The 24,781-nt window shown below is 40.7% G+C and overlaps 2 protein-coding genes across 2 annotated transcripts in view; one reads left to right on the top strand and one right to left on the bottom strand.

Moving 5' to 3' along the window:
- Positions 1-20,403, top strand: LOC124074977 (E3 ubiquitin-protein ligase RNF19A-like). The gene is made up of 10 exons (XM_046418352.1): positions 1-167; positions 9,360-10,221; positions 13,609-13,817; positions 13,996-14,140; positions 14,308-14,470; positions 14,627-14,741; positions 15,004-15,162; positions 16,306-16,525; positions 16,665-16,808; positions 17,159-20,403. Exons 2-10 carry the CDS (start codon positions 9,614-9,616, stop codon positions 17,970-17,972), a joined length of 2,577 nt encoding a protein of 858 aa, XP_046274308.1. The 5' UTR covers positions 1-167; positions 9,360-9,613; the 3' UTR covers positions 17,973-20,403.
- spag1a (sperm associated antigen 1a) overlaps positions 17,739-24,781 on the bottom strand; it is a 14,278-nt gene continuing 7,235 nt past the window's right edge. The window contains exons 5-9 of the mRNA XM_046418354.1: positions 24,268-24,409; positions 23,377-23,503; positions 23,138-23,275; positions 20,861-22,632; positions 17,739-17,874 (exon numbers count right to left, since the gene is read on the bottom strand). Coding sequence (XP_046274310.1) covers positions 22,627-22,632; positions 23,138-23,275; positions 23,377-23,503; positions 24,268-24,409 — 413 coding nt within the window. The 3' untranslated portion in view covers positions 17,739-17,874; positions 20,861-22,626. The remainder of the gene's footprint in view (positions 17,875-20,860; positions 22,633-23,137; positions 23,276-23,376; positions 23,504-24,267; positions 24,410-24,781) is intronic.

The raw sequence follows: 24,781 nt of genomic DNA on the forward strand, positions 1-24,781 counted from the left end.
CTTTGTCCTCCGACTTGACAACAATAGTCAGACTCTCGGGGAATGTTCCTCGGCTGTCCTACGAAGTTTTCGGCAACATTTTTTTTAAAACTACGACTGACTGAGTAATGGACACGGTGCTATACACTAATGTCATGTAGTAAAGGGAGATCGGAGGAAATTAAACGGTGAGTGTGTGTAAATATGATCTTTAACAGCTAGAAGCAGCTAACGTTTGGTTAATATAACACAGATCAGAACTTCCTCCTCTTCGAGGCTGGCGAGAGGCTAGCAGTTTGTAGCTTTGTTAGCTTGTAAATTCCCCTCGTTAAACTCATGGTCGGCAGAAAGCCTCTGCTGGCACCAGATAAAGTTTTATGACCGTTAAGATTACTTGCTTAGATAAACCATTTTGTCGGTTTAACTGTCCGCAGAGAGAAAGAGAGAGTAAACACTGTAGCTCATCTTGTCAGCAACTCTTTGGGCGATTAAAGTTAGGCACTAGCTTCCTGCTAGCCAAATCTGATCTCGATAGCTACCCTGCTGACGCTGGTTAGCCAGGTGGAAAGTGTAAACAGAAATTGGTCCTTCCTGTGCCGAGCGTCAGATGACACATATGATGCATTTAATTTCCCTGTTAGCTAGCGATTGCTATTAAACCTGCGTGGGTTGCTGTTTTGTTTGGATGCGAAACAACGTTACCATCGATAGCTACATTTCGGGATTTCGGTTGCACACAGCATTTAGGGGTCTAAAATGCATGTTTATAAATTTGTTTTAGCTGAAAATGCAGAACCTAATAAACGTAGATGACTGTAACAAGCCCAGACTACTAAACACTCTAACTTTGCATTAATTGTAGCCATTTAAACTGATTATTCTAACGTTATGTGAGAAACTGGTTTCTTTGGTTTTCTGTTCAGTAAAGTCACGTTTAACAACACGAGGATAGGAATTTATTTATTTTTTAAAGGTTTAATGAGTCATATAGACTGATAACTAAACCTGCAGTAGTGTCGACAATTAACAGGTTATTTGGCTGTTTATAACTGATTCCAGTGTAAATGTCAAATTCATATATTTTATAAACTTGCTTACGAAACTTAATTACGAATTGCAGCGGTGTAAAGCAACAGTTCCAAGGTACTTGTACTTTACTTGAGTATTTTTTATTACTCCACTACACGATCTACATGTATCTGACAGTTAAATTTGCAGATTAGGATTTAGATTAAAAAACCCCAAATGTCTCTGTAATGCAATGGGCCTGGTAGAATATAAAATGAGTAAAATAAGCTTTGTTAAGTGATAGTGAGAGTACTCATATTGGTACTCAAATGTAAGAGCCTGGCTCTTGGTCAGAAGAAAAGCGTTGTTGTACATCTCTAATATTAACATCCCTTCACTCAAGTAAGGTTTGTAATGCACAACTTAAACTTGTAACAAATTACTTTCAGTATCGCTCTAATATGCAAATCAGAATTCCTTTATTTATCCTCGAGGGGAAATTCTTTTTCGTACAGACATTGCACTTGCAGTTTTCCCGACCAAGAAAGAAAGTGAAAGTTATAAAAATAGGATAAACAACAAGATAAGTTTAAAACTACAAAATATAGGCATTAACATGTGTAGCATATAAATTGTATATATAAAAGCATGTATATATGTTACACATGTTAATACCTGTATTTTTATGTACATTGTTCTTCTGTTGCCACTGTTCTGGTTCACAATGTTTTACTGAATAGATAACAGGTCCGTTGCTGGGCGCAGTCCTTCCTGCATGACTTCTACAGAATGCACGCTAAATTAATCCAAGCCGTCCTCACTGGAACTTTCTGTCAGTGAGTTACTGTGTTTTGTTTTCTTCTTCGATCCGTTACTGTTGAACTTCAGTTTCACTCTCAGACTTGCTGAATGTAAACTGAAAGAAACTGTTTGTGGACTTAAGTTTGGTAACATTTTTGGCAATCGTGTTTATTGAAATGACATTACCTCAAACCTCGGTGACCCGTCAGTGGCCTTTCTCACCACCGATCCAAGTGATGTGTTTTCGATTTTTGCGCCAGACATTACATTTTCAAACAATGTATTGTTCTCATTCGCAAATATAGACATGTTTAGTTATTTTTAAGCCTATTCCATTGTTTTACATAATGCGAGCCAAGGATTAGGGCAAAAATTCTCCAGTCTCTACTCAGTTAAGCCATTTTCCAGGCTGTTGTGCAAGGGACAAACACATGACCATCATATTTGTGTAAACAAGAGACCGTCACTCTTCTGTGATTGGGTTAAGTTTAAGACTGACTGACTAATTGACAGACAGCAGCCTGTGACAGATCACACAAGATCCATGAGCTGTGTGTCGATGAATGAGCTAGCAAATATTTGCGCACCAGGCACACAATTTTTGACTGCAGGGGATGGCTTTTCTAGTTTCAGTTGGCCTTTGTGTGTTTTGGTGTGTGGGATGTGGGAAGTAGCATCACATTGGTGTTTCTATTTGTCAAGGGATTAAGCCAAAGATTTTACCACCATGTGGATGCAGATAAGATCAATTTTATAGATGAAATCTCCCAATGACGTGTGTGCCTGTTGATAATAAATACCTTAATATCAACTCTATGGTGTAATTTTCAATTTTATAGTCTGAGGTTTAGTCCTCTGTTTGCAAGTTTGCAGTTCTGCAACCTAACCATAATGTAATTTGAAATTTTATTAAAACCAGTAAACAAAAGCAGCTGAACCTCGAAGGCAAGTGTGCAAGTGCTTATTAATAATGTCATAATGCATCAGTTTTCTGTCTGAATAAATTTAAGGAGTCCCATCACTGTATCCATGGTTTTAAACGGTGATCTCCAGCACTGCTGGTAAATTGTGAATAGCTGTTGGTGTCTCTTTCCTCCTTCATTGTGGCACAGAATGGAGCAGAGCTGTGCTCATCACACCACCCATCTGCTTCCTCCAACACCCTGCTGTTAGGGGTGAAAAGACTTAAGCAGAAAAGGCAGACAGTGAGCACACTGTCATGGTAGGAAGTGATTGGAAGATGCAAGATATAGAGGGTTGATGGAGTGATTTACCTTATACCACCCATTCTGTCACTATGTTGAATTGACTGGATTCAGATATTGGGTTTTGGCCCTGAAATCCCACAACATCCCACAACAGTCCACATTCTGGGTAAGTCCCTTCACTACCAAAATACTCTTTAGGTATTGCATTTCCTCTTTTGTTCGTACTGGAGTTCAGATTGGTAGACCTGCAGCAGGCAGACATTATGCAGCATGTCTTTTTTACTAAGTTAGTTGTTAGCCTACATGGTTTAGAAGGGAGCTGAGGTTCCCTGTGCTAATGGAGGGGCACAGGTCCACATACTTCCTGTTTGTTTTTTGAGTAGGTCCCACAGTACTGGCCTGATGTACAAGTGGGGGTACAGGAACATTTGATTGATTGACCATGTTTTTCTTTTTTAAACCTTATGGACAGTCACAATGTGTTTTGGTGAGTTGAGTAACACAATATATGAACATGACTTTTGTTTGTGTACAAGAAAACTCCATATAATACCATTTTAAAGGCTTTCTCTCTAAAAAAAAAAAAAAAGAAAAAAGAAAAACCTAAGCATGAGCTCCTGGTTTTAAGGGCCCATAACTGCACACATGGCTCCCGTTGTAGCTCAAACCGACTGTGTAGACTATGTGACAATTTTTGTGTCATGCCCACAGTCGAGATTGTAGTTTATGTAAGACCCAGAAATACTAGTGGGAGAAACTGTTTGCTAAGAAATCTAGCTGTAATTGAAATGAATGGGCAACAAAGCTTAGACTCATACATTATAGTCTTTGTCAGAGCCCCACTGGGCAATGTAGATGTCCCTGTATAGGTGGCAAATGGTATCTTCCCTTCAAGGGCAGGGGCATACATATGTATTTTGTTTCCTTGGTTCTAAATGGAGAAATGGTAAAAAACCTCACGGTTAAAACATTTGGACTTAATAAAGTATTTAATAATATATATATATATACACTGCAAATAATTCTGATACCTAAACATTACATTCCACTTGCATCTTGGGTTTCAATGACACTTGCATTGAAACGAGGCTGTTGCCTCACTGTAGTGTACCAGATATAGAGGAAAAGTACCTCTGCTGTTAGCTGTAAATCAGACTGTTTAGTAAATAGTCAGAAAGCAGCCACAGAGGCATTCATTTCACTGCCTCCTGTCCCCACTCTCTGTTGAATGTCAGACGTTATTATTATACTTTCTCTGACAGATAATAGGCTAAATAGAGATTCATTAAGCCGCAGGATTATTTTGCTGTCCAGCTTGACAGAAAGTTGGCTTACACCTGATGAAATGCCGGGCAGTCTAACAATAACGTTCTTTCTGGCGTGAATTTGTTTCAGTGTGATGTCTTGTGCTTTAGACAGCAGTAACTGTTTCAAAAAAGCTGAAAAATATCCTTTCAATATGGTAGGTAAACATGTTATGTAAAAAACAAAACAAAAAAGTAGCTTTAGTACAGAGTTTGACACCCAGTCTCTGGGCTGTTCAAGGCGTAATAACTGAATGCATTGTCATGATCAGGAAGTCTGTCCTCTGACTGGAATGTTACCGGATATTCGTGTACGTGATGAACACTATGAGCCAATTGTTTCCGGTGCTGGAAGTTGACGATTGTGTGTGGGATTTCTTTGAAGGCAGGCATAGGCTACCAAACTCGCAAAATTCCAGGAAGTTTGCATTGTCTATACCAAAATTCGCACTTCAGCATTGAAAGACTCACGTTTATGTAAACCCCACCCATCATTCTGACACAAATCAAAAATGGTACGTCACAAAATAGAACAAAAGCCCAGTTTAGCACAGAGCAAAGTGTATGACTTTACCATAATTTTTTAACAGCAATATTTATTTATTTATCAAAAAATGTTTGCATGTGTCATGTAAAAGACGAACTCACTTTAACTAGTTTATTCTTGCCTACTGTGCTGCTTTTAGTTAATTAATCTATCGAAAGAAACAATTGCCAACTATTATGATAATAAATTTATTTATTTATTTATTTTTATATTTGTTTCTGTCTTTTTTTTCTTTTTTTTCAAGCAAAAATGTCTTTGAGGTGTTATTTGGATAAAAAAATAACTTATGATCTGATGTCACTTTGAGCTCTGCGAAATTGTGCATTTTCCACAGTTTTATGACGTGAATCGAAAGTAAATGGACAGGATGTTTCTTTTGACAGTGGACCATTGTCTACTTATTGTAACTTGTAGCTTATTAATTGCCCAGAACATACTTATGAAACAGGATTTGACGTGTCAGTGTGCAGTGAGACCTGGAATATGCTCCAGTGCCATTTGGTTGTGCACCTAATTGTCTCTTTGCAAAATTACAGGCAATGGAAACCTTCTTTATTGCAGTGCAAGAGCCAGCATGTTATAGCCTCATGGTCTGAAGGAGCATACTTGTTAAAACCATTACCACTGCAGCCCTGGGTGACCTCTTCTGTTACTAGTTTTCCCCCCATCCATCTTGATGCATAAATTACAGTGTGACTCCCAAAAAATTTCAGTAACTTTGCAACGACCTGTCCTTATACAAAACTACAGATTTAAATAATATTACGATGGTAATGGTGGTTTAGCATCAGCTGATGCTAACACATTCATTTCTTTTATGAGCTTACAGAAGCTTGAAACCATCTTTTCTCCCACAGTAGGCTTCCTGCCCTGGGGTTGTCTCAGGAACTGGGACACATCCCAAAGTGTGAGCCGTGGTTGCATGTGATTGCCCCTGGGCCACAGAACTTGAATACATGCATGTGTGTAGACACACAAACACTGACCACAGTCACATGGAAAATCCCCCTCACTTTCGGTTCAGTGCCGAGGCAGGCTTTTCCAGTTTAATTATGCCATGTGAGTGTAATTTCACATTGACTTGCGGGTTGCTTGAAATTGCTCCTCTGTCTTGTTAAAATTTCCTCTTGCTCACGTGGCTAGTTGACAGAGTACATCATCAGGGTTTGTTATGATGTGGAATTTCAGTGTTAGGACATCACTTTAGCCAATACCAGATGAGCTTCACGGTGGAAGTTACATTTATGGTCACTAGCTTCATAATTAGAAAAACATTTTCTGCTTTTCTTGGTCTATGACACAGTTCAGTGCTGGGACAGTCAAGGATTCTTCCTAAGAAGGCTTTGAGTTGTTGCTATTGAAAGATTGTTATGCTTGATTGAACAGAATACTTGAATTCGCAAGTACACAAACATTGACTGATAGATGGAAGCTTTTAGAGTTGTTTCCTCTGTACTGGTTTAGACTACAGTACTGTGCCATGTCCCCAGATTCAGCACAGCCTGTCTTTGCATCAGTGGCATCATCACCCTCACACACCTCGAGGAAGTAACACAGCTGTCTGATGTGCAGTCTCACGTCACCTCATATCATCTCGTGTTGCATTACCCGCTGGTAGTTGTTAAATTTCAGATGTCGTGTGCAGGCTTTTCAGTTTTAATTGCAACTCTTAAACTTTACGGTAGCACCAGTTAAAATGCATGATTCTTTACAACTTGGCTACAGTGCTAATGGCTTGATGAGATGCAATTATGGTTTAGAATTTAGACTCGTTTGTGTTTAGTTCACGCTTGCAGTTCGGCAAGTTAAATTTACATTAAATTTACTTATATGTTGCAATCAGCTAAATATGGTTGCCTGGAAAACTCTAGTCCTCCACACCCATGTTTGCTTATTTAGTTGTTGTCTCAGAAAAATCTATTTTGAGAGTTTGTTTTCTAGTGTATTTTTGAGCGTACGGACTATAAATGATATGGTGTCTTCATTAAGCCTTATGTATGTAACGGAGGTGGCCTGTCTTCTAAATTAATGACCAATAAACAGATTTGCTTTTTTAAAAAAATACAAATGGTCCAGTTATTTTCTTGTCTGTGCAGTCTGTTACTAGTGGCTACTTCTGTCTGTCGTCTTATCAGCAGCATGCCCCACCTGCCATTCAAACTGCTATTATGTTTTTCTTGCGTCACACTGCTCTCTGTGTTGCTTCCCAGTCCTGATGGTCCTGTTATCACTTTGATATCACAACAGTCACAGTGTGACCTCGAAAAGAGGTAAATGGATTAGAAATTTACAATGCCCGTATTTTATACTGCTCTAATTTGGGTTACTATGCAAGGTGTAAGAAGCAGGCCTAAGGTGAATATTTAAAGGAAGTTGTTTTCTAATCACTTCCTTTAGTGTGGTGTTCAATACCCACATGAACAAGGTGTTGTCTACTGGTTTACGTGTAACATGCTGCTGAGGACAGTAAGATGTATAGATCTTCTGTTGTGAGAACTTCCTGGCATGGCGTAGGCAAAAACTTGACCTCGTTTTTCAGATGTGTATGAGATGGATTGGAGTTTGCCCACAGCATCAAACAGCTTCTGCACATCGAATGGCCACTTTTGATGAGATTTTGTTCTCTACATTTTCACAGTTTTTCTGTAGTAGAATTGACTGGGGAAAACACCTAGCAAACATCTACTGGAGTTTGAATTTGATTTTTTTGTTTATTTGTTTGTTTGTTTGTTTGGTTTTTTGCAGCATTCAGCATAGTTTGGGTATGTTCAGAACTGTTTTTAGAGTTGTTGACTTGTGATCGATCACCCAAGATGCATTTCAGTGCTAGTTTGTGAATGCAGAATTAATTCCACTATATGGTTGATAGGTTGGAGGAAGGAGAGTCACCATCTAAACACGTGCAGTTGAGGCACCGTCACTGAATCTGGCTTCTGGCTGTGCAGCTAAAAGACAGACTTTTAAAACTCTCCTAACTCTAAAGTAGCTGTAGTAAAAACTTAACTGTTGCCTACAAGTACCCAGCCAGACCAAGGTTATGAGATTGAGTGTTTGTGCTTCGCAGATTGCCGCCCCAGTTGAAATTTGCTGTGGGATGTTAATTAGTCACCTTGTAGCTCTTGCTGGAATTTCCCTGAAATTAGTCCCTAATGAAGAACAAACACAAGAGTGTACAGATCCAGAGGGAAATTTTTATGCTTTGTCCTCCGTGTTGCTTATTGGGCTGAAAGATGAACCTGCAGCTATAGTTCTGAGGACATGCAGGGGCCAGCGAAGGCAAAGTCTCATTTTTTAGCACAATTACAGAAAGTTGTTCAAATAAAGGCTGCCCCTTTCAAAGTTTTGAATCCCTGCATCTTGTCTATTAGCTGTGTCGTTGCAACAGCATTACAGCCTGCAAACGTTATAAAGGTTTGTCTTCAAATGATCTTACAACAAGCACAATGCAGGACAGCATGAACCGTGTCTGTTGACTGCCCTTACTCCCTCAGGTCTAGTGCTGACTGCCAGTGAAGCTGACGAAACTGCTGTACTGCATTTTCCCCGTATTTGTATTTTGTAGGTTATCAGTTTGAAGTGCTGACTCTGACTCAAGGACACTACAGCCCACGTTCAAATTCTTAGTTAAACTAAAGAGTTACTGTCTCTTATCCAGGGCAATGAATGTGTTTGTTGGAGTAGCTCTGGTATTATGAAATGAACCAATAAACCAACTTTGTAAACTGCATGTCATGGTCAAAATAACAATATTACTCCACGGAGGTGCAAGTAGTTTTTAAATAAAGTTGCATAAACCCCATCTGCAGCACCTCTTGCTGATGTCTGTTGCTTGTCTGCGGTTCTGGACATATTGGAGTAAATAAATAAATTTTTGGGTTTTTTTGATTTTATTTTTATCCAACACATGTAAATTCATTATGCGGGTTTGCTTTGGTAAGCTCCGTGGAACCTCTCATACTACCACACCCACAAACTACATTGAACTTGGAGGTCTCTAGGTCTTCTGTTTTTTTTTTATTAATCATCTCAGCAGCATTAATCATGAGAATCATCTTATCTACTTCCACACACAACACTACACTTACGTATCAACTGTCCACGTGGATGACGAGTTTTGCTTTAGTTGTTCATATTGTGTAAAATAAGCATGTGGAAACAGTTGAGGCAAGGTGTGGCGGCTCTGGAGGCACACTTGCACAAGATTTTGTCTGTTTTTTTTCTACACATGACTAATGTGCACACTCCTGCAGGGAAAGCCCTGCAGTCATTTCATGTAAGCAGTATCAAATGCTCAAACACACACATACCGAAGACGTGTCTGAAAAGAATGCCTGAATCCTGACAGAAAGCTCCTAATTAAGCCCATTTTTTTAATGGGGTATGTCCCATTGCTGGGTTGTTACTCACACAGTCTGCTTTCAGAAGCTTCTGTTTTTGCTGCAGAACATTAAAAGTTAATGCATTCAGCTTTGGTTCTGTACCTGAATTTTCTCTTTTTTTTCTGTCTTACAGGTTGGTGTCCTACATCTGAGCATCTGCTTCTCATCACTGTGATTTAAGATAGAGTTAAACCACATCACAGCCTTCCAGCCATCCCACACCAGCCACTATGTCCTAGCTAAGAGCATCCCTGCCCCCCTCCCCTGACCATCCTGTCCCTTAAATCCCAGTCCCCCTCTCCGTGTTCGTCCCTGTCCCCATCCCTCATCTCTTCTCCTGATGTGGTGATTTCTGGACGTAGCACCAGCAGCGCCCCCTCTGGCGCGATGAGCACTCTGCACCAGCAGCATCATGGCAGCACGGGCTCAGAGCGAGACCTTCACTCTGCTGCCTCATCTGTTAGCCTCCCCTCAGTTAGAAAGACCCCCAAGAAGCGCCGTCTGTCCCTCCACTCACTGTTCGGTCGACGACGACGGACTGATCGCGACCCAAAGCGTAAGTCCAGGCCTCTGCAGGCTGGCGCCGGAGTGGACAGAGTTGTTAGCACAGAAAGTGTCCAGCCAGAGACTTTCCAAGATAAAACTTCTGCCCAGTCTGCACTGGGCGCAGCATCGACTTCATCAGTGTCAGGTTCTTCATCAGAGCTGCTGGAGTGCCCTTTGTGCCTACTGCGTCATGCCCGCGAGCGCTTCCCAGACATCATGACCTGCCACCACCGCTCCTGTGCAGACTGCTTGCGACAGTATCTACGCATCGAGATCTCTGAGTCTCGAGTCAACATCTGTTGTCCCGAGTGCTCAGAGCGCTTCAACCCTCATGACATCCAGCTGATCCTTGGGGACCGGGCCCTCATGGAGAAGTACGAGGAGTTCATGCTGAGGAGGTGGCTGGTGTCTGAGCCTGACTGCCGCTGGTGCCCTGCCCCTGACTGCGGGTAAGAACGACAGCTACACAATGGATAACACATTAGAACAAGAACATACTAAGTGTCGTCCACCTACCATTCGTGGCAATAAAGCATACTCAGATTTACAGGATCTAATTTAGCCATTTAGGCATAAAAGTTTTAAGCATTTGAGATTATTTCTACATAGACTACAATTTGTATTTAATATTTGAAAATCTGTATATCATTTACCTAAGATGTTCCTGATGATTTGTCCTTCCAAATCCCAAAATAACATGCATACTGAGCAGATGCATCAGGGAAACTTCGAGACTGCAATCTGGCCTTTTGAAGCTCACTGCAGCTTCTGCACTGACGCCTGAGTTATAAATAGCTTGTAGCAGTAATAGACCTGTTTATTCTGTCAACCTAATGAGTCAGCCAAAAAAGACAGAGCAGCAAGTGATGATGATGATGATGATGATGATTCCTGTTGTTATGAGACTCTGTTTTCTAGCCACATAATAGATATGCGCTGTAGAGAGGCTTAAATATATACATCCCTGATTGTAGGGCATATTATCAGTAAAAAGTGGCTCAGACCTAGTATGAACAATAATAAAACCAAAAATTCTAGTGCTACAAGAGAATAAAATTAAATTAATATTTTTGTTGTGTAAATGTTTTAGCGAAGGTAAATTTATTTGTGCTGCCCTCCATCACACAATCTAACAAAACTTCCAGCCATTGAATTTGAGTATTTAGGGATGTAAATCATTAACTTGAGGTCAGGATTAAGCTTGGCAAACCTCTGTCCAGTCCTTTCCATCAGCCACAAAAAAAAAGATGTTATTGAAGCTTGCCAGATGGAGAAACAGTTTTTTCTGTTTTTACTCTTTCATGAGGAGGTGACGGTGTAGGCGAGGGTCAGGTCAGGGTCTTGTATGTTTGGAACTGGTAGGGATTCAGCAGTTTGCTCACAGGGGCCTGGACGGAGGCTAACATTGTGCTGTCTGTGCTCACTAGGTCACCCTGCATACCTGTTGTTTAGTGCAGCTTTAGGCTACATCTCACAGCATGCACACAGCATAATCAAAGCGGCAGCCTTTTTTTTATTATTATTATTTTTTGCTTTTCTTCTGGCAGGAGCTTTTAAAGAAAACGGGTCTCGTATAGTGGTTCGTGGAGTTTTGGAGCAGCTACTAACCCACATTCCCTGCATTCAGTTATCATTAGCTTTGTTTTGAGTGACCACTGAGTTCAGTAATGGCTTTTCCCTTCTCTCTCTCTCTCTCTGTCTCTGTTGGCTTTGTTGCATAAACACTACTGACCCTGTCTTAGAATAATGGCTCTTTCATCAGCCCCCCCCCAATCTCTTCTTGCTCTCATCATCTAATCAGCTCATTGCCACGCTCTCCACTGGTTATTGCTGTCAGTCTTGATTATTGTATGATGACGCTTGCAAGTTATTGGGCTGTGCTGGTCAGCTTAGCTGCCGGATTTATCAGAGTATCAAGAATCCTCTGCATGAGCAGTTTGCACAAAGAGATGAATTATCTTTTTGGAGGGTGCTGTTTTTGTATTTGTTGCAAACGAAGTGTTTCTGTTTTAAAGAGGACCAGTAATTATCAGCACAAAAAACATGAAATGGAACTAAATAGAAATGTAAAGACAGATTATGATTTTATGTTGAAATGTATAACAGTAATACCAAAAGGTCCATTTGGAAGGTCTCCCATCCACTTTATGACTTTAACACCATTTCGCTGTCAGTTTGCCTCACTGAGGTGTGAGTGGAGACTGTCTGGAAACTGTCGAGACTGAATGTTCTGTGGGTATATGGTGCCCACACACTGTGTTGAAACTGCAAAGTGTTTCAGTTTTTCTGGAAACATGTAAAAAGAAAAATGATGTCATAGCATCTGTTACTAGTACTTTTTTTTGTTTGATTGTTTGTTTGTTTCATTATGACACCCTGGCACTGAAAACTAAGAGTGAAACCAGTTTGAGTTTTATCATTAATAATTACATGTGACAGAAGGCTTGGAATAATCCTTATCTTCCCTCTTTACTGCATGCAGTTTTCTTTTTTTCTGTCACCTCTTTCCACTGTCCAATGCATGGGAAATAAAGTGAGCACTTTCTGTTTATCTCATAATCAGTTAATTTAATTAATTGAATGGATATGGTAAAAATGCCCATCATGATGTTGTTTTGTCAGGCCAACAGCCTGAAGCTCAAACATATTCAAGTTACTATAATGAAAGACAAGGAAAAGCAGCAAATTGCTCATATTTGAGGTTGGTATTTTTTACTTGAAAAAGATCCAATAATTGATTATCAAATCGTTCCAACTTTACTTCTAAGTAATTTAGTTATTATGAGATGTAGTCACGCATGGTATAAGAGCCAGGTTTTGCTTCACCAGAGTAACTCTTGTCTCTTTATCTCGTGTCAGCTCTTTGACATAACAGCCACTTTTTTCACAGCTGTTGCTACTGCTGCTTTTCTGGTATCAGCTGATGTTAGCATGTGTGTTGGATTAAATGCTCATCTCATTTTAACTAGGGTCTTGACTAAGTTAACAACTGTGTCTGTCAGCCAACAGCCACAGTGTGGATATCAGCTGATGTACTGATATCCACACTGACGTACGTAAACACGAACATATTTAGCTTTAACAATTTTCAGGGACTTGCTGCTGAATTGAATAAAGTGACTCTGTCTTGCTGCTGGCTTTTAACAGAATTACATTTACAAAATCAACATATTGGTATATATGTTCTCAGCTTAGGGTTTAATGAAAGCTGCAGACTCTTATTTGGATCATTTACACTGGGCCTTTATGCTCTTGCACACACCAATACCCAGTGTAAAGCTCTTACACGCTGTCCAGTTTATAATGTGTTGGTTTAATTTTTTTTTTTTTTATTGTTCAGAGGATGTTGAATTGCTGGAGAAAAGTCAGGGATCAGCTGAGGTTCTGATATTCACTTCGGTAATAGTGCAGGTGGTCTCCACTCCTTTCTGCAGAACAACAGAACAGTTATTGAACTTTGTCTCAGTCAAGCCAAGTACTTTTCAATAAATGGCTCTCAAGCTGACAATAGTAAGGATTATGGTGACATGCAGTCATGCAGAACTGATTGAGCCAGTACCGATTTATTGTAACAGAGCTCAATGGGGAAATCATCATAGGGAGTCCTCTAATTTCCTGTGTTTATGTAACAAACACTTCTTCAAAGTGATGTAAATAGCAGCTGTGTATACTATGATTGTATACTCGATTTGTGAATTTCCACACTGTAGAAACAGCAGTAGTAGTTTTATACCCCTGCTCTTGTCATTTTAGCCCCGCTGAGTTGTATTAATCTATTACATACATGCTTAACCACCATTTTGGCTTTGTCTTGTTTTGTTTTTTCATTTCTTCAGGTACGCAGTCATTGCGTTTGGCTGTGCCAGCTGCCCAAAAATAACCTGTGGGCGTGAGGGCTGCGGGACAGAGTTCTGCTACCACTGCAAACAACTGTGGCATCCCAACCAGACATGTGACACAGCACGGCAACAAAGGGCCCAGACCTTCAGGCTGAGGAGTTTCAGGTCCTCCTCCCTCAGCTACAGCCAAGAGAGTGGAGCTGCAGGTTAGTTACAAATACACACACACACACCTGTACCTTAATCACACCCTTCGTCTTTTTTTCTAAGCCTCATACTCGTAACCAAATGAATTCACAGTTGACAAATCGCACTGTAAGTGTTCACCAAAAGTACATTATTCAAAATGCTACATTTGGTTTGCTCTCAACCAACCTCCACCAGGTGATGATATCAAACCTTGCCCTCGTTGTGCTGCCTACATCATCAAGATGAATGATGGAAGCTGTAATCACATGACCTGTGCCGTCTGCGGCTGCGAGTTTTGCTGGCTGTGCATGAAGGAGATCTCTGACCTGCACTATTTAAGGTGAGTCAAACATTCAGTGAAAAAAAACTGCTCATCTATGCACAGTAGTTACCACAGCTGTGTTTCCCTCCTTTCCTACTTTTTTTTATAAGATTATATTTTTTGGGGGCGGGGCTTTTTGCCTTTATTCGATAACCTCATTTGCTGTCTCCCTCCAATCCTTCCAGTCCATCGGGCTGCACCTTCTGGGGGAAGAAGCCCTGGAGCAGAAAGAAGAAGATCCTCTGGCAGCTTGGCACATTGGTGGGAGCACCCGTGGGCATCGCCCTCATAGCCGGCATTGCCATTCCTGCAATGATCATTGGCATCCCAGTCTACGTGGGCAGAAAGGTGAGAGCCAACACAGACAGACAGTTGAGGAATGATATGGAACAATAGTGCTCAAATCCAGCAGCATAAAGTGGTAAACCCAAGGCGGCCAGCAGTGGTACAGTTGTAGTTCCACAGTATTTTTTTAAGGTAATTAACAATAATCTTCCTCCTCAGATCCATAATCGCTATGAGGGCAAGGACATCTCTAAACACAAGAGGAACTTGGTAATAGCTGGTGGTGTGACACTGTCTGTGATTGTGTCACCTGTGGTCGCAGCAGTAACTGTCGGTAAGAAAGAAGGCTGTTGTGTTTTTTTTTTTTCCCCCTCCTTTCACTTCCTCTTCTTCATCTATTCTTTGACAACATTTAAACAGTTTGCAATGATTTCTGTGGTGCATCACTAGTATGAAACTTCAACCGCAATTTGGAAGTTGGCCCAAAACATTTGTCATATGGTATTCTTGTCTCTCTGTCTTAAAAGTATGTTTCTACAGTGTTTGGAAAGGAATATGCATATGTACCATTATGTTTTTTCCATTGTGTTGTGCAGGCATCGGCGTCCCCATCATGCTGGCTTACGTCTACGGAGTTGTCCCGATCTCACTGTGCAGGAGCGGCGGCTGTGGAGTGTCTGCTGGCAATGGCAAAGGGGTGCGAATTGAGTTTGATGACGAAAATGACAACATTGGTAGCGGGGCAGCAGCCACAGGTGAGCATCTTTTAACCGGCGACAATAAATTTAAACCGCGCAGAAAAGCGGTGCCGCAGATCTCCTGTGGTGACCGTAGGAGTGTGCAGAAAATACAACAATAGACACAACTTAAGCTTCAGCTAAACTTTAATGTCCCCCAGTGGAAATTTGTCTGTCAGTTGAAATGCAGACTGGAAAACACATGCAGAAGAAGAAGCTCGACATAACATGAAACACACTGACACTGCGAGCATATGAGTATCAATACACCTGTTGCTTTTCTGTCTCCTTTTGAATTTTGTTTTTGTCTCATGCATTATTAACTTTATCTTTTGTGAGTGACAAATGTTTTTGCCAAACCGTTTGACACTCTTATTTGCTCTAGGTTTGTTCACAAGTAAGGGAGTCTAGTCAGAATGACCAAAATTGGTTTATATTTATCCTCTCTGAGCATATAGTCATTGTAGGCTGACCTATTTGTCATTGTTACTGGCACAACAGTTTTTATAAAATACCACAACACAAGGGGTTGTGGTAGCTGTGTGTGCAGTTCTGGTTTGGCTTGCAGAAGTACACCTACAACTGTCAGTGCCTTTGTGTGTTCGTATAGATTATTCATAGCCCACGAAGTGCCAAAACAACTGGTGGGAGGCAAGTCTTTGAGGTGTGTGATGGTGTGAAATAACTGGCACAGTGTCAGGAGTTTTTCCTGTCAGTGTGTGTTTATCGCTGTCGATCTGACGGCTGTGTTAGGCTGAGCTCTTTGTGCTCTCCCACGAGGCATTGAGGGGGACAGCTTGTATTTCTCACAGCTTGTGTCAGCACTGCCAATGATAATTATGACTTCAAATGACCTTTCCAGTGAGACTTGATGACACGTATTCACACCTAATAATTCATTTACCTGTTGTTCCAGCATGAATTCTAAAGCCTTTCAGTCAGTGAAGTCATTGATATAACTTCAGAAGAATTAAACTCGAGGGCTTGATTTTTCTTTTGTTTCTTAAAATCTGGGGTCGCCTGTCACATTTCTTCTTCATTGTTCAATTTGTATTTTCCCTCTCAACTTTGCTATTTAATTTTTTCAGCTCTTTTTTTTGTCTGTCTGAATCTTCTGTAAATTAATGAATTACACTTCCTGTTCCCCCTTTTTCTCCCTAGACACAACCTCGGTGGCTGAAACTCGGCTCAACAATCCCAGCCTGGGAGACGGTGCAAGTGTGGGCGGCCTGACGGGCCTGAGCCTCAGTGTCAGCGGGAGCCACATGGAGCGCTGTGGCATGAGCTCCACTCAGCGGGACAACATGAGCGACAACGCCAGCACCACAGCGCTCGCTGGGACCAGCATCACTGGCAGCCTCTCTGGCAGCTGCTACAACAGGTAAAAAAGTGGATACATCTTGTGGTGGTGTCTTGAAAAATCTTAACTGCTGTCAATTTCTTCCACGGGTTAAAGCTAACATGCAGTGACTCACTGAGGTTCGTCTTATTTCATGTTCTGTGTCAATTGATATTTCCAGAATGGAAGTGCAGGCTGATGTCCAGAAGGAGCGCTGCAGTCTGAGCGGAGAGTCGGCCACCGTCAGTCTCGGGACAGTCAGTGATAATGCAAGCACAAAAGCCATGGCAGGATCCATCCTCAATGCCTACATGCCTCTAGAAAGGTCAGTATTCAGAGCACTTATGTGTTGTAGCTGCACATTTCTGACCTTTTCTTTAACCCCAGTTGTAGCTTTTGTAGTACTTTTTGCCAAATGCCACCTGGTCAGATTGTTTGAAGAAAGGTCATTGTGTGTTGTTAAAAGTATTTACTGTACTGCATGCTTTCTACTTTAGTAAAAAATATATATTGACGGGGTAATTAAGAGTTTAGGATTTAGTTACTTACTGCTTAAAGTAGGAGTAGTTGATTCTCAATTTATATGCATGAGTATGCATGATCATTGACAAAGATAATTAAATTATATATCCTTAAACTCTTAGTAACCTTTGAGTTCATTTTTTTATTTTGCAGAGACAATATTCTGGAAGTTCAGGCAGACGTGGAGTCCAAACAGGAGAAGGTGAGGCACTGCAGCACCAGCAGCAGCCTCGATGAAGCCAGCTGTAGCAGCAGCACCGCCGGCCTTAAAGGTGCTAGCGGTGGCACGTGCACCTGCACCACCGTGTGCTGCTGTGTGCAGCACGACAGCCACGGCTGCCCCTCATCCCCCTGGCCAAAAGAACCCTCCACTTCAGGGGACAAGAAGAGCAAAGGAAAGCTTTGGAAAAGAGCCAACAGTAGCAGCAGCAGCAAGGGAGAAGCTAAAGTTAACACAAGGGGAGATATGGATGCTCAGCTCCTGGAGCAGCGCAGCACTAACTCCTCTGAGTTTGATTCGCCATCTCTGAGCGGCAGCTTGCCCTCAGTGGCCGACTCCCACTGCAGTCACTTCTCATCAGAGCTCAGCTGCTCGGACCCTGAAACCTCGCGACCAGCTCATCCACCCTCCTGCGCCCCAGTGGACCATCACCACACCGCCGCCTTCGGCGACGTCACCATCACACCCATGCCCGAGGTGGAGCACGACCGCCTGGAGCATTATCCACTCAAGAATAACCAAACAGCCTTCACCCACCGCCTGCTATCATCCTCTCCGCCTGCTTCACCAAAAGAGGGAAGCAGTGCCATGTTTCTGTACATCAGTGAGGAGGGAGGAGGAGGTGGAGGCGGCGGTGGCATCGTGGACACTGAACCAGAGAAAGACGAGAGGATAAAAGAGACCAAAAACATTGCAGCACAGCCTGAAGGCCCAGCAAAGAAACGCTGTATACAGACAGATATCTAAAGGGACTCTCCTTTTCTTTGGATGCTGGTGGTGATACCACCGCTAGCTCAGTTAGCCTTATTACCTAATTTCACTGTTGACTGCGTCTAGGGATGCTTTTGAAGAACTTTAAGGCTATAAGTTTTAGTCTAATTATGTTTTATTTGCGTGGAAGCAGGAATATTATGTGAATGTCAGTCTGTATGGTGACAGAAAGGGTTGATGTCCAAGTTTGGAGGAGATTTTGTGAACAAGGTAAACAGGAGCACAGAAAAGTCGGAGCAGATGAGTTGGTTCTGTTCTTCAGTGACAGGAAAATCATACAAGTAAGAATCAGGAGTTTTAGCCAAGTCAGTGGGTAGAGTTGAATGTATGTGGACAGATGTAAAGTATGTTATCAAGCTTGTGAGTTACTGCAGAAGGCCCGTCCAGCTGTTATGATGATCTGCAAAGTCCCTGAATGATTTTCCAAATTTAAGCTCAAGATCCTTTTCCTGATCCTTACAAAAAGCAGAACTGATAAAAGCTGGATAGGAAGAAATCAGTGTCCGATATTCTCTTCAATAGTAACATGAGCTGCTATTTTAAAGGCTGGACTTATTCTCCCTGGTGACATCTGCAAACATGTTTTCTTCGAGGGGTTTGCACGAAGCAGGGGTGGATATGTCATCACTGTGGTCTACCGATGTGCCACCAGTTCATTCTGTGTCTTCTTAAAATGGCATGAGAAACACCACAGCTAAAGGATTGTTGAACCTGAAGAGGGACCAGTCCATACAGTAGCAAATTTTATTTTTCATAATCATTTTAAAAAATATATATTATTGTTGTTGTTGCTTTTTCTTTAAAATGTGACTCTCCTGTTTTTTTTTGTGCTATGTCTTTGCTTAATTTTATTTTCCATTTTGGGAAAGTTGGTTTTTAATGTGGAAGCCCAGTGTTGGGTCCAAACTTTTTTTGTATAATCAGGTGAGACGACTCAAAAGCGTAGCCTTTATTCCTTTTTAAAATATTGTGGATTTAAGACCGTTGCCATCTTGCATTAATTCACCTTCACAAGCCCCTGTTTGCACTGGCAACAACAATGTTTTTTGGGGTTTTTTGTTTGTTTGTGGTCACACCTGTGCTAATATAACAAATTTTTCACTGCAGCTTTTATATCATGGAATTATTAGAAGTATATTCAAGAAAGGGAGTTTTTTTTAATTAACTTTCTTTATTCAAGAAAGGGAGTTTTAAGCTATTCTTAGTAAATGTAACAGAGTAAAGCAGAAAACCCGGTTTTTAAATTTGAAAATAGCATTTCTCACAATTCATTGCCAGAAATTGGCCACTAAAATTATAAAGTCAACCAAACCAAGCTCTGATACATTTACAAGTGCAATGAAAAACTACTCTTGTGTATTTAAGCACATACATGTCAATCATTTATTGATCAGTAGCGAATATGATGATGAATTGGAAAAATTTTGATTCTCGCTCACCAATATCCAATCAAAATACAATTTTTCACTCAGAGCTTTGGGTGTATTTCACAGTTTGTTTTGAGTTCTCTTAAACCTTAATGATTAATGACCCACAGTGCCTTTTGGGGTAAAAATCCTTTGTATATTGTTTTTATTTTTATGTCCTCATTCTGTATGTCTTCAAATGATAAACCTAAAGATCATGACAGGATGAATTATTTTCACCTCATAAAACCCTTGAAATCCGATGCTAAATATTCACCCTCTCCTGAGTGCGGATGTTGGCTGTCAGACTAGCTTGTTAAGCCTACCAAAGACTGTTTTCAGGCCACTGCAGCTTGAACTACAACACTTGACAGAACCGCGAATGGAGCTGACGACTGACTGAATGATTTCCTTGTGGAAATCTAAATACATTAGGAGAGTTAGAAAGAAAGTTAGAAAACTGGCATCTGCAGACCAGAAAAGCAGGGGCAATAAAACATTAGAATAAGCTCATTTGAGAGGCAGCACTTTAAATCTCAAGAACGGAAACCTTGTTTTTAGGAATATTTACCTAAAGTAGCCAGAGTCAGTTCACCCGTGTTGTTGGTCAGCTCCTGTTGGCAATAAAACCCTGTCTATCCAAAGCCATCAACTTTTGGAGCGTCAGATGTTGTGGTTAGCAGCTGTTGTGAATTTTCAGCCTGGCCACAGATTACCAGTCGAGCTTAGCACGATCCGTCTGGGAGTAAGACGCCTGGGAAAAAGTTTCGATGCACCTCAAAAGCCTCGAGCTGTGAGGTATTCCCCATCGTGTTTTTGTTCCTTCTGTTAAATTCCTGTGAGTTCTATATTATTATTTGAAGACAAGTGCCAGGTCTGTTTCCTAACTTGGTCAAAAGAAGCTTATGTTATTTGAAAAAGTATATGTTTCCCCAATTATTTGCTTTATAATGTGCATGTAAATGCATATCCTTAAACAATAAAACTCTCATTCAAACTTGTCTGGTTTTCTGTAGGGCGTTCACTTGCTTTTTATGCTGCCTTGTAAACTGTTGTCAAGCTAACGTCTGAGCAGCTCAGCTTTAACCGGTTTTGCTACAGTGTTTTTTCTTCTTTGGTCTCATGTCAAGTTTATCTTTTTAGCCAAGTCATTAAAGCATCCACATAGCAGTTTATTATTTACATGTGCATTCAGTATATTTACATACAGTACATGCTCTTTACATTCCACAAGGTGACACTTTGAGCCTCATATTGAGTGCTTTCATTTAGTCGAGATTTTTATGTGATTATGCAACAATAAGTCGACAGAATGAATAATGTGTAAAATAAGATCAGACAAAAGTGTATTAATACCTCAAAGTATGAATGAAGTTTAAGTTGTGGCACATTGCTTTACACAAAGATTTACATTTTTTGTATGAGTCATAGGGCTTGAAGAGAAAGGCATATACTTACCTGCACAGGTGTGTTCAGTTACTTTCCTCAATTAGACAGCCGCTCTACTGAAGGATTAACATGGACAAAGGTCCAATTTGTGTGAAAAGTGGGGGCTGCACTTCACTATATCAATCATTGTGTCAATCATTTTCAATTGTTTCATCTTTAAAGTGAAACAGACTTCATTTACTACGAGAAACAGCAAAGAAAAGCATCAAATTATTACAACGAAGAAGCTGGAAACAGCAAATGTTGAAAAATGATGATTAACACATAGCTATAAATCAAGCTGTGTGCACATCCATATGGACCTGAGGGGTCTCAAATCAGGTAAGCAAAGTGGAAACACCTGTGTGAATGGATCAGGTGTAGCTGCAGGGCTTTAAAAAGGTGGGAAGCTTGTTGACCTTATTTAACCTAAGTTCACAATGCTTATCTGGACTTTTAATAGTCTGCCAAATAATGTGGCGTTTGTTCAACCTTTCATGTTGTCTTTGACCATGAGAACGGGTTGAGAGTTTGTGACTTGTAGCTTCCAAAATAATTTTTGTTAAACGACGTCAACCTGTTGAATGGCAACATGGCTCAATGCTAGATGGATTGGGGTCCTGTCACCCCCACATTTTTTGTATTCTGACAGTATGTTTAATGCAAAGCCTATCTGATCTCTGTTGAATGGAGGCTGCGAGGGGCTCTTTGAGCAAAGCAAATAAAAAGGGTGAAAACGGTCTTCCTTCCCTTGCTCCCTGTTGCAGCTGGAAGGATTGCCAGTTAAGGTCACATTCAAAAAAAAAAAATAAAAATAAAAATCCTGGTATTTTGATAAGAGAATTTTCAAACGTAAATTCTGTACACTTAATCAAATAAAGATCCACACACACAGTCATCGTGGTTACATTCAAGAACCTGAGACCCACAGTAAGTCTTACAGTACAAGATTAAGTATTCTGTAACTTCAGCAGCTGGATTTTTACTGAACCGATGAAGTGACAATAATTAACACGACTTAAACTGAGCTGTTGTTCGTCATGTTCCAGCTGTGGTAAATCATTGTTTTAGCATCTTAACTTAAGTAAGTCATAACGCCTCACTTTGGAGAAGCTGTAGGATGTTTTACATTAAGTCATTGGCTTATCTTTTTTTTTTTTTTTTTAGCAGCAGCTGTAATGAAAATACATGTAAACAATGACAAACATCTTGAAAAGCTGGAAGGGATGAAACTCTAGAATACATAGAGAATATGTACTGCAAACTCCTTCTGTCTCCATACAATACAGTTGAGTTGAATCAGTTTATCTCGGTGCTTTCCTCACAAGCTCGGTGAACCTTTTTGTGGCCAAACACAACCCCAACAAATTAAAATAAAACATTGAATCTTGGCGCATTTCACCATAAAGGTGGTAGAAATCTTGATAAGGCACACATAATACACTTTTGCTTTCCCGGCGCTCTTCAGTCTGTTACGCAAATCTGTACAGACATGACATTACACCATGATGTGAATGATTTCTTGTGCAAGCAGGTCACGAGTACATTGACATTAGCCTTTTTCAATAAAGCTGCCTGTTACGTAAGGTCGTGTACTCAGGGGTTGCGGTGTAGAGCTGAAAGAGAGCTGGTTGTCTGAGGAGCCCCGGAGTTAATGCCAATCATTTCCATTTTTACAAGCCTCACTTATCAGAGCTGAAGGCTTTAAAAGTTTGTTTCCTCCGCATGTGCGACGGTACAGTATGTATCCACACCTGTTTCATTCCTCTGCCTCCATAGAGGTCCACAGACAAACATCAAACCTGGAGGGAAAAATACAAGGGAAAGTCCATCTGTTATTTATTTATTTATTTATTTTAATTGCTTAGTTTGATGTCCCAACATATGAATAATTTAATTTCTGAGTAGGTATGTAAGTTTGTGATTTCAGCAATTTACCATTTTGTCCTGCAAATTCCTTTCTATATCCTTAATATTTCTGTTTCTTTTGTCTTTGGTTTTAAAAGCTGAACATGTTCAATGACAACCTTGGATGACTTAAACTGTCCTTTTCCCACACATTGATATTTACTCAAATTCAAACACCAACTTTTATTAAACTAGTAATATCTTATCTCTTTATCCTTAAATGCAAATAAGGATTATCTATAAAAATGAAAGAGGAAGAAATTCAAAGTCATTTAAAAGTGCTAAAAAGTAATTTCTTAATATTTTAATACTGAGTGAAGTAAATAACATCTCTACTGACTGAGAATCACTGCATTACTTCTTGCAGTTTTGTGTGAGTGCATGTAAACCAACTTTTACCCGAGGTGTGTGTGCACTGCTGTCCATCAGGCTCTGCCTCAGCAAACCCGTCACCACCTCAAGCTCCTGCTCGGCCTCGCGGACGTTGGGGTCCAGCTGGAGGACTTCCTGGAGGTCGCTGCTGGCCGACAGGTAGTCCTAACACACATATACACACACACACATGGAGAGGTAAATAGGTACACAGACTCTTCTGATTCTACTGCTTCAAAAAGAATTCATGTGTGTGTTGATGGCACCTGTAAACCCTTATAAGCCAGGGCTCGTCTGTAGAAGGCTTTCTTGTTGCTTGGCTCCAGCTGCAATGCAGAGTCACAGTCCTGTTTGGCCTCCTCAAAACGATTCAGTTTCAGGAGGCAAATGGCTCTGGAGAAGAGGAAAAAAAAAGAGGAAAAGGAGTCAAAGAAAACAGTCATGTCCATTTCTGCCATTCGGCATGCTGCTGCAGGTGAAGGCAAACCGGTCATGAAAGCCACGGACTGGAAACACTGGTTAAGCCTGGTTAAATTGGCTAACATTTTCCTGGTTTTATGGTTCACAAATCAGCTTTTCTGCAGAGGAAACTCAGCAATAAACTAATCAAATGCTAACATTTATGATCATAATGATTATAAGGTAAAATAAATGAACACAGATTTACATGCTGAACACACCAGATCAAATTGAAACTCCATAAAACATCACACAGCAAAACTGATCTCATATTTAACTCTTGTCCAGTGGTCAGCAAATGATACCATCTATTGTCAAACTGATAGCAGCTGCCCTCGATCTCAGAAGCAGGATTATTTATTTATTATATGTCACGGACATGAAAAAGATGTAATAGAGTGGAGCTGACAGTTGGATGGTCAAGTGGTGCCCTCTACTGTTTTTCTTGTAACAAGGTAACCCACCCAAAATGTAAAATTCAGGCTACATATAATACTGCAGATATTGTAAACTAAATTAGGCTTTTGTCCCTACACCATCTGTCCTCTAACGCACACAGTGTTTCTTTCAGAGTTTCGTTTAGAAGTGATTAAGCGTGTGGACATTTTCACTGCTGCAACGATCAAACAATCCCATCATAATGTTTTTGTAAGTTTAAGGCTCCGACTTCAACGCTGAGGTTGTAGTTTTATGCTTACCTGTTCGTGTAGAGCGCACACTCGTCAGGTTTCAGGCTGAGACATTCGCTGTACTTATGCAGAGCCTCCTGGAAGCGGCCTTGCTTGACCAGGTCGTTGCCTTCCCGTTTCAGTAAAGTGAAGCGGGTCTCTTTTCTTCTGGCTGTTGGCAGAAGAATGCAATTTAGCTCAAAGTCAATACTGAAGAAAGTAGACAAAAAGCAGTTGCAGATGCTGCTGTTGGTTTAAAATGATTTCTCCTTGATTGGTCAAAACAAACAAGACTTCCTAAAATTCTTTCTTCCTTTTGTCAACACACAACTGTATTGAAAATTGTTCATCTTTCAATAAGTTTTTCCCATCAGTTCAGCATATGAAATCTCAGGAGCGATCAATAGAGTCATCAGGTTGTCAGCTGCAGTGTGAATGAAGCAGACTCCTGCTTACTGAGCTCTCTGTTGTGCTGAAAAAAAAGTGACACAGATAAGAAAACCAGCTCAGCAAGTAAATTCATGCTTGCCATGTTTGGTTAGTT

The sequence above is a fragment of the Scatophagus argus genome, chromosome 17, assembly GCF_020382885.2.
Source record: "Scatophagus argus isolate fScaArg1 chromosome 17, fScaArg1.pri, whole genome shotgun sequence".
NCBI lineage: Eukaryota > Metazoa > Chordata > Actinopteri > Scatophagidae > Scatophagus > Scatophagus argus.

Coding starts and splice junctions, on each gene's coding strand:
- LOC124074977 (XM_046418352.1), top strand. CDS start 9,614: ATGAGCACTCTGCACCAGCAGCATCATGGCAGCACGGGCTCAGAGCGA. Junction 10,222..13,608: donor TGCCCTGCCCCTGACTGCGG/GTAAGAACGACA, acceptor TCATTTCTTCAG/GTACGCAGTCATTGCGTTTG. Junction 13,818..13,995: donor CCAAGAGAGTGGAGCTGCAG/GTTAGTTACAAA, acceptor AACCTCCACCAG/GTGATGATATCAAACCTTGC.